This window comes from Vigna unguiculata, chromosome 10 (assembly GCF_004118075.2).
Source record: "Vigna unguiculata cultivar IT97K-499-35 chromosome 10, ASM411807v1, whole genome shotgun sequence".
In the NCBI taxonomy this organism is placed as follows: domain Eukaryota; kingdom Viridiplantae; phylum Streptophyta; class Magnoliopsida; order Fabales; family Fabaceae; genus Vigna; species Vigna unguiculata.
In genome coordinates, this window is record NC_040288.1 from 40,774,654 (window position 1) to 40,793,398 (window position 18,745).

General features: G+C 33.8%; 3 protein-coding genes across 4 annotated transcripts; 2 read left to right on the forward strand and 1 right to left on the reverse strand.

The window, feature by feature from the left end:
- The first annotated feature begins 134 nt into the window (after positions 1–134).
- Positions 135–3,117, forward strand: LOC114166802. Its single transcript, XM_028051640.1, has 5 exons — positions 135–974; positions 1,067–1,149; positions 1,276–1,387; positions 1,580–1,632; positions 2,443–3,117. The coding sequence occupies exons 1-5, from the start codon at positions 221–223 to the stop codon at positions 2,608–2,610; spliced, it is 1,170 nt and encodes a 389-aa protein (XP_027907441.1). The 5' UTR covers positions 135–220; the 3' UTR covers positions 2,611–3,117.
- Positions 3,118–4,034: 917 nt separating this feature from the next.
- On the forward strand, positions 4,035–12,380 carry LOC114166806 (cinnamoyl-CoA reductase 1-like). 2 transcript variants are annotated; one of them, XM_028051643.1, is made up of 6 exons: positions 4,035–4,297; positions 4,381–4,550; positions 6,296–6,481; positions 6,673–6,838; positions 11,632–11,818; positions 12,033–12,380. In XM_028051643.1, the coding sequence occupies exons 1-6, from the start codon at positions 4,186–4,188 to the stop codon at positions 12,169–12,171; spliced, it is 960 nt and encodes a 319-aa protein (XP_027907444.1). In that variant the 5' UTR covers positions 4,035–4,185; the 3' UTR covers positions 12,172–12,380. The 2 variants fall into 2 exon arrangements, with proteins under 2 accessions (XP_027907444.1, XP_027907445.1); XM_028051644.1 differs by lacking the exon at positions 11,632–11,818 and having other exon boundaries at positions 12,033–12,329.
- A 2,360-nt stretch (positions 12,381–14,740) lies between these two features.
- Positions 14,741–17,056, reverse strand: LOC114166801 (F-box/LRR-repeat protein 2-like). Its single transcript, XM_028051639.1, has one exon. It carries the CDS (start codon positions 16,742–16,744, stop codon positions 15,074–15,076), a length of 1,671 nt encoding a protein of 556 aa, XP_027907440.1. The 5' UTR covers positions 16,745–17,056; the 3' UTR covers positions 14,741–15,073.
- Positions 17,057–18,745: the final 1,689 nt, after the last annotated feature.

The following is an 18,745-nucleotide window of genomic DNA, read 5'->3' on the forward strand; positions in this document are numbered from 1 at the left end:
AAAGATCAAATTAATATTTTGCTACAAAAATAGAACCACATATATAATTTAACCTTAATTATTTTATCATAAAAAAGAAATTTAACCTTTTAAATTTGGAGCGTCAAAGGGTGGGTAATAGAACAGAATGAGTTTTTAAAATTAAAATCAGTGACTCACTCGTTCACTCACTCACTCGAGCTAAAACCCTAACGAACCCTATCTGGTGCGATCTTCCGCCATGGCCCTTCTCCGTCTGAATCGTCGAAGCACAACCAGCTCTCGCATCCTCTGTTTCTCTACTTCGAATTCCGATTCTAACTCCAACTCCAACTCCAACTCTCCCTTCACTCCCCTTTTCAGAGACATCAAGGACAGTCTCAAGCAACCCTCTTCCTCTTTCTCAAACCCTCGCTCCCAACAACCCTCCACAGACAAGATCCTAAAAAATCTCAGCGAGTTCCGCGCCAAGACCTCTCCACCTCCGCCCGGCGACCCGTCGCAGCAGCAGAACCAATTCTCGTTCCAGGAAATCTACCAGCGCCGCAACATGCAGGGGAGTCCCTCCAGATCGGGACAATCGCCCCTCCTCAACATGGATTCCATTCGCGAGAGCTTGCGGAAGGTTAGTGGTGCCCAAACCTCGCAGCGGCAGGGTAATCTTGGGGTGATCGGCGGCACGAGCGCCTTGCCGCAGGCCATTTTCGGGAAAGAGATGAGGAAAGAGGGTACGGAGTCGACGGCGATGTTTTCGGCGGGGTTCTTGAAGACTTACAGCGTGGAGGATTTGGGGAGGAAATTGAGGACGCTGAGGCCGGAGGGAAAGGAAAAGGATTGGTTTTCAGTGAGGGAGTTGAGTGAGAGGTTGACGAGGTTGAGGAAGATGGAGGAGGAGCAAGCCCGTTCCAATCCCCGTGATGCTGCTCTTAACGTAATAAGAGGATGTCTCGTTGAGATGAATGATGAGCGTACTCTTGCCGCGAAGAAAGCTTCAAGTCAGTAACTACTTTAACAAAATCTTCTTCTTGTCATTTTTTTAACCATATAAATGGTTAACTAACTGCTTTTATGTGTGTGTGTTTTCCAGTGCAGGGATTTAGCATATTGGGCCATTTGAGTGGGACTTCAACCTACTCTCTGGAACCTCCTAAACCCGATCTTGTTGAAAAGGCAATTATTGTTACATTCTACATCTTTTGCTTTTATTTGTTTGTGTCGACCTTCATTTCATTCTATTCACAACCTGTTATACTGTTTTTGTTTTGATGTCCTAATATTGGCACTGTTTATTCCCAGTACTTTCATCCGGATAACATGTCCTCTGCTGAGAAGATGAAAATTGAGCTTACCAAGGTTAGGGATGAGTTTAAAATGTCGGAGTCGGACTGCGGTTCTGCGCGTGTTCAAAGTAAGGGGAAATGCTCATTACTGATTTGGGAAGTCTTTGTTTGATGGAAAAGATTTGGAAGGAAGGGATTAGTTTTGCTTTGCTTGTCTATTTGCTACATTGGTCTTTGTGAAAATTGAGGTTGCTGATGCTTATGAGCATTTTGATAGGCACTTGTTAGGGAATTAATACTGTCCCTTTGATGTTATGCAGTTGCACAACTCACAACTAAGATTAAGCATCTATCAGCAGTTCTACACAAGAAGGTTAGTTGTCCCATCGTTCCCATCTTTTTTTTCTTAGATATACTTTTGTGTTTGTGACCAGTGACTAGAAGACTCTTCATTAGAAAATTTGTGGAAGTTGTTATCTGTTGTTGTATAGACATTACTAACGGTCATTGTTGCTTAATTTATGGAGGACATTTTAATTGTGGCATCTACCTCTTGCAAGTCTAGTTTTTACATTCAAGGAACTCCTCCAATTTCTTTTGTTAGTGATCTGTGTTTTATACTAACAAGTGATTTAACTCTAGTCAGTCTTTCTTGGAGCATTATACTTTAGTATTATACTTTCAGTCATGGGTAAAAGCAACCGATGATTCAAGACTTTAAGATTAACTAGCTTCCCTGCCATATTATTTAGATATTCAGAGTTGTAGTTTCCTGTATGCCAGTGTTTCACTTGTTTTACAATGGGGACAATTTGATTTTAGCTTCATTTGATGTCTAGAGTGGGTCAAATATATTGAACGTTGTTATAACTTCTCTTAAAATCTTGGATATGGCCATAGACAGGATTTTGGATTGGTGACTGTACTCTGATTGTGTTTTTTGTTTTATCTTCCTGTTGTTTGTCAGTTGACCAGCCTATGCTATACTATGGAAGTTATTACCCTTTATAACCAGTTCATATTTACTTTGTTTTGTGAACGTAACTAATCAGATTTATTCTATGCAATGTGACCCTGTCATTTTAATAAAAGGTCCATTTAATCCGATGTAAATATAGATAGAGTACTATATATATATATATATACACTCTTTTCTGACTCTATTCATTCCATGATTCTTTAGGATGTTCATTCTCGTAAAGGTTTGGTAGCAATGGTTCAGAGGAGAAAAAGATTACTGAAATACCTCAGAAGAACTGATTGGGATTCCTATTGCTTTGTTATCTCCAAGCTGGGTCTACGTGATAATCCTGAACATAGCTATAGATCTCGAACTAGTATGGCAACTTAGGGTTGCAGATCTGGTGGTCAGATAAGATGAAAGAAACCCCAACATGAACAGATTGGAAAGAAAACCAGCCGCATGATGAAAAGTTGGCTGGGTTGTGCATTTTTATTGGGGTCAGTTAAGTGTAAACCAAACTGGTCAAGTGGCTCAATCACTGGTTTTCAGGTCTGGGTTTTACCACTGCAATCCTCACATCAATTACTTAGTGACGCAATTTGTTATTCCATTTTTTTATGCATGAGGAGATTAATACTGATCAACCCTTCAATTATTTTATACCAGCCTTGGGTGGATTTTTGTTCTGTACAATAGTGGCAATAAGTTTTAGAACTATAATTTTGTGCACATTACTCAAAGTCACGTACCAGAACCTAGAACCTATGGGTGAATTTAAGCTAAAGTATTATTTTGACCACTCACAACTTGTCTCTTATTTACTTGCAATTCCATATTTTCTGAGATGTAACCCGTTTAGGGCCTTTACTATCCCGATCTCATCCGTTTTGGATTTGTCTCCTCTTATGTTTGCATTGGTGATTGGGTTTAATGTTGAAGTGTTTGAAATTGATTCAATCGTGTAGAATGGTTTTGATGGGATGAGTATGAAAGGGAGGGTGGCTTTGAATGTTGTTGTCGTGGAATGCTCATCACGTACTGCGAACGAGGCAATGGGATTTTGGTGTAAAGTCTAAAGTTGGATTAAGTTTTACATTAAATCAATGAGTTAGTGATTTGGAACTGAATAGAATGAATTGTGATGAGATGGATAGGAATGAAACTATTGTTTGAATATTTTATAACAAAAATGAAGTGAATTATAACTTTTTAATTTTCAATTATTTATGTTATTAAAATACATTAGCTCTAAGGACCTGATAGATAGTTAAATTTACAATGACAGAATAATTATTCTATAATTTAGATACGTAGTTACATCAAATTCATCTTAAATGGAGTGGAATAAATAAAATTAAATATATTATGATATACTTTTTTGTATTTTATTATTATTGTTTTTTCAAATATAAATTACAGTAGAAGAATAGGTTGTTAAATTTTTTTATTATTTTTCGGTTTAATCAATATTTCATATTGGAGTTGAATAATAATCAGATCAATTTGCTGGATGTAAATAAAATATTTTTATGTTTCTGTTGTAGTTCTTTAAAACAGTTTTGGTCGAAGATATCAAATAATTTTTCCTATGTTTTCTGTTATTTAAGATTATTATTCATTATTAGAAATTTACAAAATGTATTAAAAGTAAAATGGATGAATTTGAGTATAACTGGATATACTAGAGCGGATCATAAAAAATATATATATTCTATAAGAAATTTGGGCCAGGCCTACGAAATCAGTCCATACAAGTCGGTACTGGGCTACGAATATGGACCTAATCTGATATGATTAGGCACAGATATGTTCTGCAGAGAGAAGACGTGAAAAACTGTGTTTGCGTGTCGCTTTTCATTAACAACAACCGATTTGAACGTATCATAATCTCACGATAAACATAAAATAACAACCACAAAAAAAAAGGACGAAATTAGAATATCCGAGAAGGTGAAGATACCGATGGCAGCAAAGACGGTGTGCGTGACTGGTGCAGGAGGATTCGTGGCGTCTTGGCTTGTTAAGCTTCTTCTCTCCAAAGGCTACAATGTCCATGGAACTGTGAGACAACCCGGTTCGTTACGTTTTACTTGATTTCTAATTGTTTGGAATATTGGATTGAAATTGGAGTGAAGTTTGAGAAGCAGTTATGAGCAGGTAGTGAGAAATACGAGCACTTGCAGAAACTGGAGGGAGCTTCTGAAAACCTCACACTCTTCAAGGCAGATCTCTTGAATTACGATTCTATTCTCTCAGCAATTGCTGGATGCGATGCAGTTTTCCATGTCGCAAGCCCTGTACCCTCAACTATTGTTCCCAACCCTCAGGCAAGCCTAATCTCCTACTTCTTCAACGTCCATTGTTTTTTTTTTTTCGTTTTTTCTACTTTTTGTTTTATGAAATTGTGTGTTTCTAATACTTGATGTGGCTCTCATTTTGCTTTCGTCCTCCCAACGCATCAACTGGTTCAGGATTTTGTTTATGCAAGTGGAATTCTGGAGAAAACAATAGTTTTCATGATTATAATTTGGTTTGCTAACATATAAAATTGGGGATAGTATACATCAACTATGTGAACATTTGAAAAAAATTCAACATGATATGATAGTAGGTAGTATAATATGAGGAAAAAATAGAAAAAAAATAAATTTAATATAAAACAGTTTTGTATGAAACTTTAATAAAATTTAGTGTGAAATATTTTTATATGAAATATGAAACCTCTATATATATAGGTGAATAAATATAATTAAATTTCATGTAAAATATTACTTGACAATTTTATAATTACTAGTAGCACTATAAGGATAAAATATTAGATACCAATATAATGTATGACACTTAGTATGTATTTGGTTTAGTACGAGAATAAAATGAAAATATTATATACTCGTTGTTTCATGTTTTCTTTTTCAGCACTTAATAAGCATAAAATATTTTCAAAAATATAAACTACTGCTAGTCTAAGCTAACTAAAATAATATCTCAATGAATGTTACTTTTATTTCATTTATACAGCGTACTAAAATATAATAATTGATATATTTTAACACAAAACTTTTAAATAATACAGTATTTTCTCTTATTAAAATGTGAACTACATTCACATTCACGCATCAAACATTCTAACTCCCAAAATATGTACTAAATGAAAGAAAAAACGTTTTTTAAGATGATTAATCAATTACAAATTTTAAAAATATAAGTGAATTTCATTATACACAATACTAGAAAATAATATATATATATATATATATATATATATATATATTAAATTTAAAACCTATTATAAAAAAATACCAATTTTAAAATTGGTATCAAACCGATTTATAAGCATTCCAACTATTTTTTTAGAAAATCTAGATTTGTATTTTAAATTCGATCTCATTATTTAATCTAAATCTATGAAATCAAACTTGTTCTTTTAGAAAATATAAATTTAGTTATTACAATTCAGATATTTAGATCTACATTTTTATTCATGCCCATCTTTAATTGTTGTAGATTTGGAATTTCGTTGCTTAATAGTGGGAGTTTAGTCAAGGTTATTAAACAATGTCAGACTTTGGTCTTAGTAAATGTTTAGTAAGTGACACGATTGAAACATTTTTCTAGCTATGGTACCAGTGTTATTGATTTTTTATTTCTAAAATTCATGTAGGTGCTAAATTAATTATTTCACAATAGAAAGTTCGCATCTGGTACAAGAATGAATACTTTATACATATGGAAAGGGGTTGATTTACTTAGATCCTATTTAAATTCAGTTTGATACTGTTCGAGTGGGTGTTTAGATCAAAGGGAATTTGATTAGGACTTGAATATTTCTCATTCGTGTATTTAGGCTATTCGTTCTCATAATGAAGTGGAAATGTCTTCCAAAACACGTTAAATTGAAGGCATTGTCATGGAGTTAATATTATGTTCATGATCTTATCTAATTTCAATCCTTGGATTGGGTTACATCTTGCTTTACTTCCTTCATAATGATTTAGGATAATGTAAGGTGTAAAATTGAAACCATAGCTTTTCTCTTCGGGTTGCTGATAGTATCAGACAAATGATTCTTCAGGTGGAGGTGATTGAACCTGCTGTGAAAGGAACCACTAATGTACTTCAAGCTTGTCTTGAAGCTAAAGTACAACGAGTGGTCTATGTGTCATCGGTATCTGCTATTTGCGTTGGCCCGAATATGCCTAAAGATAAAGTGATTGATGAGTCCTATTGGTCTGATAAAGATTACTGCAGAAAAACTCAGGTCTGTAATCCTATTCCGAGTGTGCTTATGATGTGGATTTGTCATTAGTCTTATTCTATGATGGTAGTAGCATTGTCTTTGATTGGGGTATGCAGTATACTGTTTTATTTTGGTTAAGTTGCAAAATATGCTAAGTTTCAATCATCGAGAATGGTTATGGTAATGTAACTAATATCTCACGTATGATCTAGAACTGGTACTGTTATTCAAAGACGGAGGCAGAGGAGCAGGCCCTGGAGTTTGGAAAAAGAACTGGACTTGATGTGGTAAGCATTTGCCCTTCCCTTGTGTTGGGGCCAATTTTGCAGTCAACCACTGTGAATGCAAGTAGCTTGGTTCTCCCCAAACTTTTGAAAGGTGCCTACTATTGCCTTGTCAAATTATCGTTATTACTCTACATCAATTCATTCACTTACTGTGCGATGATAGTTAAATCTTATGTTAATTTGACCAGGGTGTAAACCTTGTTTTACTGAACTGAGTTTTGTGAGATCCGATAAAATAGTTATCTAATAAAAGAGAATCATGTTATTTGTCTTTTTTTTTTTCTGGTTTGTCTGAAACATTTATGTTATGACAAGATGAAAAGAAACAGATTAAGAGAAAAAGAAGACACACAAATTTACGTGGTTCAGTCAATGTGACCTACGTCCACGGGACAGTTCAAGAGTTTCTTATGTCTGAATAATGATAGAGTAGAGAGATACATGATACAAATGCCTTTTAGCCTTATAAAAGAGTAAAAAATAACAGCCCCTTTAAACCTCATTACAACCCATAACTATATCATAAATATATGAAGTAAGGAAGATGAAGGGCCAACATAACATTCAAGGCATCTTAACAATTCTCCACCTTGACTTGAATTTTCTCAAGTCACCAGTAACCAATAACAACTCTCCTGCCTCTTCACCCCGAAGGGTCTCAACCTATGCGAACATTCACCAAGTCCAAGCTATGCTTAAACTTGGCAGAAGACAAAGGCTTAGTCAACATATTGCGTATGAAATTCAACCTGACATCAATATGCTTTGATCTTTCGTGATAAACTGGATTTTTAGCCAAGCACAATGCACTTTGACTATCACAATAAAGTATACGCCTTTGCACATGCAAACCCAAGTTATCAATAAGACCTTGCAACCATATACCTTCTTTGACTCCTTCTGTCAAAGACATGCATTCTGCTTCAGTGGTAGACAAAGCAACAGTAGGCAGAAGTGTTGCTTTCCAACTAATAGCACAACCATAAAGAGTGAAGATATAACATGTCAAAGATCTTCTTTTCACAAGATCTCCACCATAATCAGAATCTGCATAACCAATAAGACCACACTCAATATCATTGGAACCATAAACCAAACATATATTACTAGTACCTTTTAAATATCGCATAATCCACTTCACAGCTTCCCAGTGAGCTTTCCCAGGATTACCCATAAATCTACTAACCACACTCACAACATGAGCCAAATCTGGTCTTGTACAAACCATTGCATACATCAAGCTCCCAACAACACTCGAGTAAGGAACCTTATTCATATAATCCTTCTCTTCATCAGTACTAGGAAGAGTGCTAGCATCAAGTTTAAAATGTGTTGCCAAAGGCGTACTAACAGGCTTAGAATTCTCCATTTGAAAAGACTGCAACAACTTTTCAATGTATTTCTTCTGAGATACATAAAGTAGACCTGCATTCCTGTCTCTCCAAATCTCCATTCCTAAAATCTTCTTGGCTGCACCCAAATCCTTCATCTCAAACTCACTGTTTAACATAGCTTTAAGAGCATCAATATCAGTCTTGCTCTTAGCTGCAATTAACATGTCATCCACATATAGTAACAAATATATATAGGAACCATCTTGCAACTTCCTACTATAAACACAATTATCAAACTCGTTTCGAACAAAATTATAGGAAACCATAAAAGCATCAAACCTCTTGTACCACTGCCTCGGGCTCTGTTTTAAACCATACAAGGACTTTTTTAGCAAACACACATTGTTCTCTTTTCCAACCTCAAGGAATCCATCTGGCTGCGACATATAAATTTGCTCCTCTAAATTCCCATGCAAGAATGCAGTTTTCACATCAAGTTGCTCTAACTCCATATCCAAAGCACTCACCATGGCCAACAAAACTCGAATAGTCTTATGTTTTACCACAGGTGAAAACACTTCATGGTAGTCAATTCCCTCTTTTTGTGAAAAACCTTTTGCCACAAGTCTTGCCTTGAATCTAGATGGTTCAACATCAAGAATCCCTTCTTTCTTCTTGAACACCCATTTGCATCCTACTGGCTTTACACCTTTAGGTAATGGTACTAACTCCCAGGTCTGATTTTTCTTAAGTGATTGCATCTCCTCATTCATGGCAATTAACCATTCTGATGCTTCTTTACTCTGGATTGCATTCTTATAGGATTTAGGCTCATCATAATAGAGATTTTCACCAACTGCCAAGGCATATGAAACAGAGTTAGTATCAACAACACATGTAACATCTGCATACCTTGCAGGTTTTCTGATTTCCCTTTTTGTTCTCCTTGTTGCTATACTTTGAGGTTCTTCTTGGACATTACTAGATTGATCTATCAGATCCAAATTTTCTTTATTTGAATCTTCAACCTCAAGCTCCACCTTTTGATGAACTCCCTTATTCCTTGCAATATTTTCAACCTCCTCTTTTTGGCCAAACATAGCAGACTCATTAAAGGTAACATCTCTGCTAATAATAAACCTTTTATTTCTATTATTTTCAGTACACCATAATCTATATCCTTTGACACCCGTAGGATACTCCAGAAATATACATTTCATTGCCCTAGGCTCTAATTTACCATCATTCACATGAGCATAAGCAGGACAACCAAATATACGTAAACCAGAATAATTAGAAGGTTTACCAGACCATAGCTCTTGAGGAGTCTTTAAATCAATAGCAGTAGATGGAGACCTGTTCACCAAATAGACAACAGTATTAACTGCTTCAGCCCAAAATTCTTTTGAGAGACCAGCATTTAAACGCATGCACCGAGCACGCTGAAGTAGTGTTTGATTCATCGGTTCAGCGACACCATTCTGTTGTGGTGTATGTCGTACTGTAAGGTGCCTGACTATACCTGCTTCTTTGCAATACTCATCAAACTCTGTATTGCAGAACTCCAGTCCATTATCTGTTCTTAGAGTCTTGACTTGTTTCCCAGTCTGTTTCTCAACCATAGTCTTCCACTCCTTGAACCGTCCAAACACTTCATCCTTGGTCTTCAAAAAATACACCCAAACCTTTCTAGAGTAGTCATCGATAAAGGTCACAAAATACCTGCATCTTCCATGAGACAAGACAGGGGAAGGACCCCCCCATAAATCAGAATGAACATATTGTAATTTTTCAGTTGAAGTGTGCTTACCGTGACAAAATTTCAGCCTGCGTTTTTTACCTATAACACAAGATTCACAAAATTTCAATTTCCCTGTCACCGCTCCACCCAACAATCCTTGTTTACTTAACACAGCAAGACCACGTTCACTCATATGACCCAATCTACGATGCCATAATTCTGTATTATCAACATGTTGCTCTAAGGAATGGGATACAAACACCGTTCCCTGAAAGGAATGGCCAAGCATAATATAAATTCCATGTTGTAGCTTTCCTTTCATGACAACCAGAGGACCTTTGGAAACTGTAATTTGTCCATCTTTTCCTGAAAAATTGTACCCTTGTTTGTCTAAGGTACCAACAGAGATCAGGTTCTTTCGCAAGCCATGAACATACCAAGCATCAAACGTTCTAACAATACCATCATACATTTTTATCTGCACAACGCCACTTCCTTTCACACCAAGCTCCTCATCATCACCCAACTTTACACTGCCATTCCATTCTTTAAATGAACTGAACAACTCCTTGTTAAAAGTCATGTGATAAGAAGCACCGGTATCCATGACCCATGTATCAGCAGAACCAATAGTGCTGACCGTCAAAACATCTCCGCCATTTCCTTCATCTGAGCTCTCACCTAAGACAACTGCACTAGAACGAGCAACAATTGCTCTGGCATTATTATTTCTTTCTTTCTTCAGTTGTGGACAATTCTTCCTTATGTGCCCCACCTCTTTGCACCTGTAACATCTCACTTTCTTTGACTTTGAAAGTGAATTACTGCGCGTATGACCCTTGCTACTATTTCCTCTTTCCATGCTTCTGCCTCTGGTAACTATCAAGCCTGCATCATCCCCATTGGAACTAGAGACTCTTCTCTTCAGTTCTTTAGATTGCAAACTGTCTTTCACGTTGTTGACAGTAATACTATCCCTGCCATACAACATAGTATCAATAAAATTTTCATATGATTTCGGCAGAGAACATAACAAAATAATAGTTTGATCCTCATCATCAATTTTAACTCCAATACTCTGTAGATCCAAGATAACTCGATTAAAGTTATCAAGATGATCTCTCACAGATATATTCTCAGACATCTGCAACGTATAGAGACGTTGTTTTTGATACAACCGATTGGTTAGAGATTTTTTCTGGAATTTATCTTCCAACATCGTCCACATCCCTGCAGCTGTTGTCTCTTCACCCACCTCTCTCAGAACTTCATTAGTCAAACTCAAGAGAATCAAACTGTGTGCTTTTTCCAACATCAAGTTCTTCGCATCATCTGTCATAGTCGCTGGTAATTGATCTGCACCCTCTAGTGCTGCAGCGCACCCCTGATGCACCAGAACCGCCTTCATCTTCAATTTCCACAAAGTGAAATCATTCGATCCATTGAATTTATCAATATCGAATTTGTACGAAGACATTGCGTTTCTCTAGAGTAGGTCCCTAGTGTAACCTAGAGCTCTTGATACCACTTGTTATGACAAGATGAAAAGAAACAGATTAAGAGAAAAAGAAGACACACAAATTTACGTGGTTCAGTAAATGTGACCTACGTCCATGGGGCAGTTCAAGAGTTTTTTATTTCTGAATAATGATAGAGAGATACATGATACAAATGCCTTTTAGTCTTATAAAAGAGTAAAAAATAACAGCCCCTTTAAACCTCATTACAACTCATAACTATATCATAAATATATAAAGTAAGGAAGATGAAGGGACAACATAACATTCAAGGCATCTTAACAATTTATAGGTGGTGACTCATTTGAAAATAAGATCCGTTGGATAGTCGATGTACGGGATCTAGTTGATGCAATACTTTTGGTGTACGAGAAGCATGAGGCAGAACGTAGATACATATGCAGTGCACACACCATCAAGACACGGGATTTGGTAGAGAAACTGAAGAGTATATATCCAAGCTACAAGTACCCTTCCAAGTAAGATTCACTTTCTCTTGATTTATAATTCAAAGGAAAGTTGTAGTAATAAATAACCCAAGCATCAATCTAAACACCCTTATTTTGGATTTGATGCACCTCTATAGAAATCATTTAACTAATATTAAAACATATAAGATATGAGATATGCAAGATATAGATGAGGGATTTATTTTGGACTGAAAAGTAAAAGATAAAGTTTCATTTCCTGCAGCTTTACTGAGGTGGATGATTACTTACAGTTCAGCTCAGAGAAACTGGAAAGGTTGGGTTGGAAATACAGGTCGCTGGAGGAAACACTCATTGATTCTGTTGAGAGCTATCGAGAGGCTGGCCTCCTGCAATTAGAATAAGTTTCACTTTTCTTTCTTTTTATATATCCATTACTCTGGATTATCACTGTACTGTATAAGTTTGTGAGACAAGCCTGAGGAACTAACTATCAGTTTCAATATTTGAAAAGGTGAAATGAACATTATAGAAAATTTATGGGCAAAAACTATTTACATCATGTGAGTGGTTTTTTCACTGTCATTTAATATAAAACTATTTTGCATATCAAGTTTTGCTTTGACTTCCCCATAAGTATTCGAATTCTTGATGAAGAAGTTCTACATTTTATGTCTATTACACTCATTCTATATTTCTTAGTAGCAGTGGTAGACCTACTTGTACATACAGGGTGTATAGATGCATCTCTTGGTTTCGTTAAAATTATTATTAAGTATCTGAACAAATTTTATTTGTCTCCTCTAATTTTATATATGTAAACATGTTGTCTGTTTTTTTATATTAGATATGTGTATAGTTGAGAGTGTACAAATACTAATTTAGGATCTTAAATCTGTGACAAAACTTAAAGGTATTGGAAAACATGTAACAAAGCACCATATCCTGGTTGACATGTTTGGTACGGGCTCAAGTCTATTAGTATTATCAGGATCTCTGTATTATAAGTATAGTTTGTTTTCGAGTTGAGCAACTTTTACAATTTTATTTTAAAAATATATTTTGTTGAGTTAATGAAAAATTGTACTGTAAATTATTTTTGATTTGGATTATGTAAGATTTTATGTATACTGAAACAAGTTTTTAGTTTCAAAAACACAGAGAGAAAAAACATTGGACAGATAGACTTGTCAATTGCATTTACGTACATGCAATGGATAGTAAGATTTATATATGACCTTACTTCAAGAATAGATGATTCAGTTTTGGTTTAGTTCTCCACTTTTTATTTTTATATCACACGATATGTTGTAAATGATTAATATAATTTGGAGTCTCAATCTAATTGAAATTACATGTTATATATAAAGATGCTTCTTTACACACTTATATCTTCAAAAAAGACAAATAGAAAATATAAATGACTTGAGTTCTTACTTTAAACAGTGACCAGATTAATTTTTGAACAAGAAATACTCTAATTATCTTTTTATTGTACTTGTCATTTCGTTCCATGCTCTCTAATTCCCATTATCTCTTTATCAACACAAAAAATTAAAATGAGAAAATTAATGAATTTGAGTTCTATTAAGCTTTTGATATTTTCATATCATATTTTTGAAATACAATATTTTAAAATATATTGAAATTAATATATTTGAAAAAAAAAAACTGCTGCTCGTCTAAGCTAACTAAAAAAATCTTAATGTTTAGCAAATAGGTATGGTGATTTTAAAATTGGTATAAACCTATTTGTAAGCGTTTTGAGGATTTTGAGCTCGAGAAGAAGCGTGGTGCTGAAAAGGAGAATGAAATTTTTGGTGTATCAGAAAAAGGTGGTGCCGGAGGAAGAGATTCCTCCCATTAGATACGTCTTTTACAGGAAAAATCCCGAAAACTGGATGTCATGGGATAAATTACGGTATTTAGATTAAATTATTTCATTTATCTTCGTAGGAAAATTTTGATTTGGTGCTTTTTTATTTTTTTATTTAGTTTTCACGAGAAATAAATTTAGTTATGAGAAATTCAATGCAATCAAGTTATTTATGTTAGTATTTTATTAAAACGTTAAAAGTTAGTATTTTATTAACAACTTTAAAGTTAGTAGTGTATTAATAAAGTTAAGGAGGTGTTATACGTTATTTTATGATTTTTTTTGAATTTTTATTGTTTTGGATTTTTATTTATTTTCAAAAAAAGTTAAAAATTTGTTACGTGTCAAACTAACTATAATGTGATAGAGATAATGTGATGTGACAATAATATTAGCACTACCATGGGTTATTATTAAGTCATATAGTGACAAAGTGATGTGATAGAGATACTTGCAATATGATGTGTTATTACTAAGTTATGTGTTATTGAATTTTACATATTTTAAAAATATACAATTATTTAAAACATAAATTTTAATAAAAAATAATATTCAAGTGTAATGTAATAAAATAGCAATACAAATAAAGTTTAATGTAAAATATAATTTTAGAAAGAGTTGAAAAGGTTGATAAATTTATTTTATTTTGCGAAATGCATTTGATAAACAAATTTAACATATTTGTTAGTTGACATTAATTTTAATTTTTTTATTAACATTATTTTCTGTTAACAAGTTTAAAACATTTTTAAATAAAGTTGAATGTAAAATAAATATTCAAATAAAGTTGATCTTGCTAAAAATATCAAATTTAATTAAAATATTTATATGTCATTTATATAAAAATTAAATTTGATTTCAATACGTGGAAGGACAAAATTGTTTAATTTTTATAAAAATTTGTACTAAATTGAAACAAGATAAAAATCTAAAGATCAAATTGAAATGAGAAAATAATACCTGGTTTGATAGTGATGTGTGACACGGTCACATCGTACTGTCACTGCCATATGGCATCATTAGCTTAACAAATACAAAATTTTAATTTCTTTTAAAAATTAAATAAAATAATTAAAAAAATACTAAAAGATAAACAACCTCTTCCCAACATAAATGTTACATGCCTCAACTTTTTTCCTCAAACACAAAAAAAATTCCTACACAACACAACTAATACTTGTAACTTATCATAAAAATGCTATTAACAGTGCAATGCTAGTCTAACAATAAAAATTCCCATAAAAACTTTCTTTTTTCCCTCAAATCATCCCTCTTATTTACATTTTTTTTTTGTCTCTTCTCTTTATTTTCCCTTTTCCTTTGTTGTGGAATGTGTGGTTAAAATAGCACTACCCTTAACACACATGATTCTTAACACACTACCAACCAAGAAGGTGTCCACATCTCACAATCATTTCCTCAGCTTCATATCAGTAATAAGCACCAACATCAGTAGGTGTAACTATTATTCTCAATGATGGTTTTGAAAACTCCAACCAATCAACAAAATCATCACTCACCAACCTACAATTCTTCAGATTCAACTCCTTCAATGTCTTGCAGTTTTCTACCACTTCTCTAACACCCTTTTCTGTCACAAACCAGCAACTCTGAATGTCCAGAAGCATTAGTCCACAACACCTTCTTGAAATTACTGAGAGAGTTTCATCCTCAATTCTTGACCCTGACAAGTTCAACACCTTCAGCTTGGAAACTTCAAAGTCTATATCAAACACTTTCATTCCTGTATTAGCCAGATTCAAATGCCTTATCTCAATGCATCTCTTCAAAACCTCAACAACACCTTCACCAGAAACACCCTCACAACCGATTAAGTCAAGAATCTGCAAACTGGGGCAAATGGAAACAAATTTAAGCAAACTTGCATCACTCAGCAAAACATTATCACCCAAAAACACCTTTTTCACTTCAAGGTTCACAGCAAAATCCCTCATTGAATCTTCTTCTCCTTCCACCCCAAGATAGGTTCTTTCCATTTTGATCTCACTGAGCAAAGGACAGTTTCTTGTGAGAATGAAAAATGTTGAATTTGTCAGCTGGCAGCAACCACTTAGGTTTATAGTGGTTAGGCTAAGAAGAAACACAGATAACTTGCTGATACATTCATCAGTTAAAAAATCAACTTTCCGAAGATCCAAGCATTGCACAGATTGGCATTTGGATAACACATAAGAGATTCCTGAGAATGTACAATTGCAACAATCTTGGAGGGTAATCTGCTTTAGCAGAAGCCCTCCACCTTCTGCAAGCGCAAAGAGAAACTCATCTGAGATAACAGAATTAGACAAATCTATAGCAGTTAACCCTTTCAGACTCTTGAATGAATCAATCAAATTCAAGTCAATGGGGGTGAGTGTTAAACCAGGTCCATGTATTCTTTTCTTTTCGATGTTAAATGAAATGGATCTCAAACCGGGTCTGAGGCGGATCGCAGAGGCAATGCCTGTTTGAGTGATCTTAAAACAGATGAAGAATGAAATCTCTTCCAATGACAAACAGTTTTGGCAGAGAGAGAACAGTGATTTATCAGTGATCAAGTGATTACCAGAGATGTTAATCTTGCGAAGATTCTCAAGCATAGAAGACAACCTTAGAACTCCAAAATCCGATGTTTGAGAATTCAGTGGGAAGCTTATGTCAAGCTCTTCAAGCAATGGGAAACAATAAGCTATGATTACCAGATGACTATCACGAAGAGAGCCAATGTTTGAACAGATCAGAGCCCTCAAATTTCTCATGTTTGAGCCAAGTTCTCGCAAGCCATCAACAGAAAGTGTTCTCTGGTTGGATAGATTGATCAAATCAAGGTCCAACCCAGATTGTGAAATTTGATGAAGCAAGTGTTCATGGTGGCCATTCAGGAGACTCAGGTCTAAGATTTTGAGCCTTGGAAATCTCAGGAACAACCGAGGAAAGAGTGGAATTGTTGGATCATACACTGTGAGAGAGAATTTAAGCCTATTTGTGATGGCAAGAAACTGTTTGCAAACAAGAGATAGAGACTCCAAATGGTGATGACCAAGGCCAAGGAATCTGAACACTGATTCCCAACATTCTTCAGGAAAATCTTTCACAGTCATTTTTGTACTCTTATCTATCAAACACCAGAAGAAGTTTAAGGTTGAGGAATGGTTCAAGTGAGGATGAAGTCAGATATGGTTTATGGCTCCCTGATTTAACAACAACCCAGATGATATTTATTTAACAAAAAGTGAGGATTTGGTAATGAAGGTGACGAAATGAAGCTCTTGATTCTTAAAGAAGGGTCTTTTTTTGTATTTGACCAATGTTATTATCGGAAGTTCCGCGTCGATCAGATATAATTCAATTACATAATAATATATAGATGACGTCGATCAGAGATAATTCAATTACATAATAATATAAGTCAATTTTTTGAAGTTGAATTAGGTTTAAGTTCACTTTTAAAATCACTTAAGGTTTTAGATCCACCACGGTCGTAATCATGACGCTCCACAAAGTCTTTTGCTTCTTTGGCTGGCATGTTATGGTGATCTGTAGTTTTCACTTTTTGAGGCTTTTACTTTTCATACAACAAACATTTTTTCATTCAACAAAGAGATACTGGTCAGTGTTCATATTTTTTATAGGAACAGTCTGGTCTTACTGTTAGACTAAGATTAACACCACAAAAAGATGAAAAAACCATTAATCAAACATTTACTATATTATGTTGTGTGAAGAGTTTTCTTGAATATTTTCATTCTACTCATCAGTTACTCTCTCTTATGGAAGTGCAGCGCACTACTTCCTTGAATAGAAGGTATTCAACTCAGCATAATGCATAGTCTATGGTCTTCTTATTCACTTTCATTCCATTTAATAATATTGGTCATAAGATATGATCTCCATTTGAATAATTTAGCTGGCAAAGATAATATTTATTTATTTATTTACTTATTTTATTTATGAGTTCTGAGGAGTGCACTTCAAGTACCAATTTGGTTTTTATGTTGAATTTTTGGTATTATTTTTCTACTAAGTTTTTAAAATATATATATGAGCTTTAAAATATGTTAAAAACTTTTTTAATATATCAATATTAATGTATTTTTTAGACTAAAAAAATACAAAATAATTAGTAAAAAATGTGAACTTGTACAAACACATAGTAGATACAGAAGTTTAGGTTAGGATTTTCACATTTCTTCAGAATTCACAAAATAAATTGTAATATTTCTTTTTAGTAAATTCTATATATCTTTTAACAAAACTTAAAATTAATTTCACTAATAGGACGAATTCAAGCGCTTAATTACAGTCGTAGAATTTCATAATTGTTCGGAATAGAATTTAGAATTTTTTGAGTTACTGCACACTTACAAATGTTTACGGTAAGTTACATTAATGTCTTTAAAACCAAGTTATTTAATGAGAGAATATTGATGATGCCATTCTTGATTTTTCTCAATTTTTTTTTTTATTATTAGGTCAATTTAGGCGATTCTAATTAAATAACCAAGTTTACTTTTGTATAATAGTATAATTTTTTTAAGTGGTAAAGAATTAGAGATTATAGGAATGAGTTTTTTTTTCTTAATATTTTTTATTATTCACATTCAAAAATTAACTTTTAGAATATTCAAAACTATTGAAAAATTGGCACAGCCTATATGACCCAATTCAGTCCACAATGAGTTTGAAGAGACTAACATCTTGTTCTTTTTGGGGTGATACAAGGGAATGACAGGGATGGATTAGAGGGATGACTAAAAAATTCCATCCCTCTACTATGGAAGAGATTAGAAGGTGATGGATACAAAATTACCATTTTATCCTCGTCATATTTATTTTTTACCTCTCTTATCTTCGTAATTTTTTGACACGTGTTCACACAGTGTTGTCTTCTTTTTTATTTCTTCACATAAATTTATCTTTTAATTTGAGTTTTAATTTATTAATAAAAATAAATAAAATTTTATTATTAACAAACATCTAAAAATCTAAAAGTTAAAAATATATAAACAATATATAATTCTATAAAATTTGAAAAAAGAAAAAAATTTATTAAAAAATGTTACCTATATTATTAACAAACATAATCAAATTAAAAAAATATG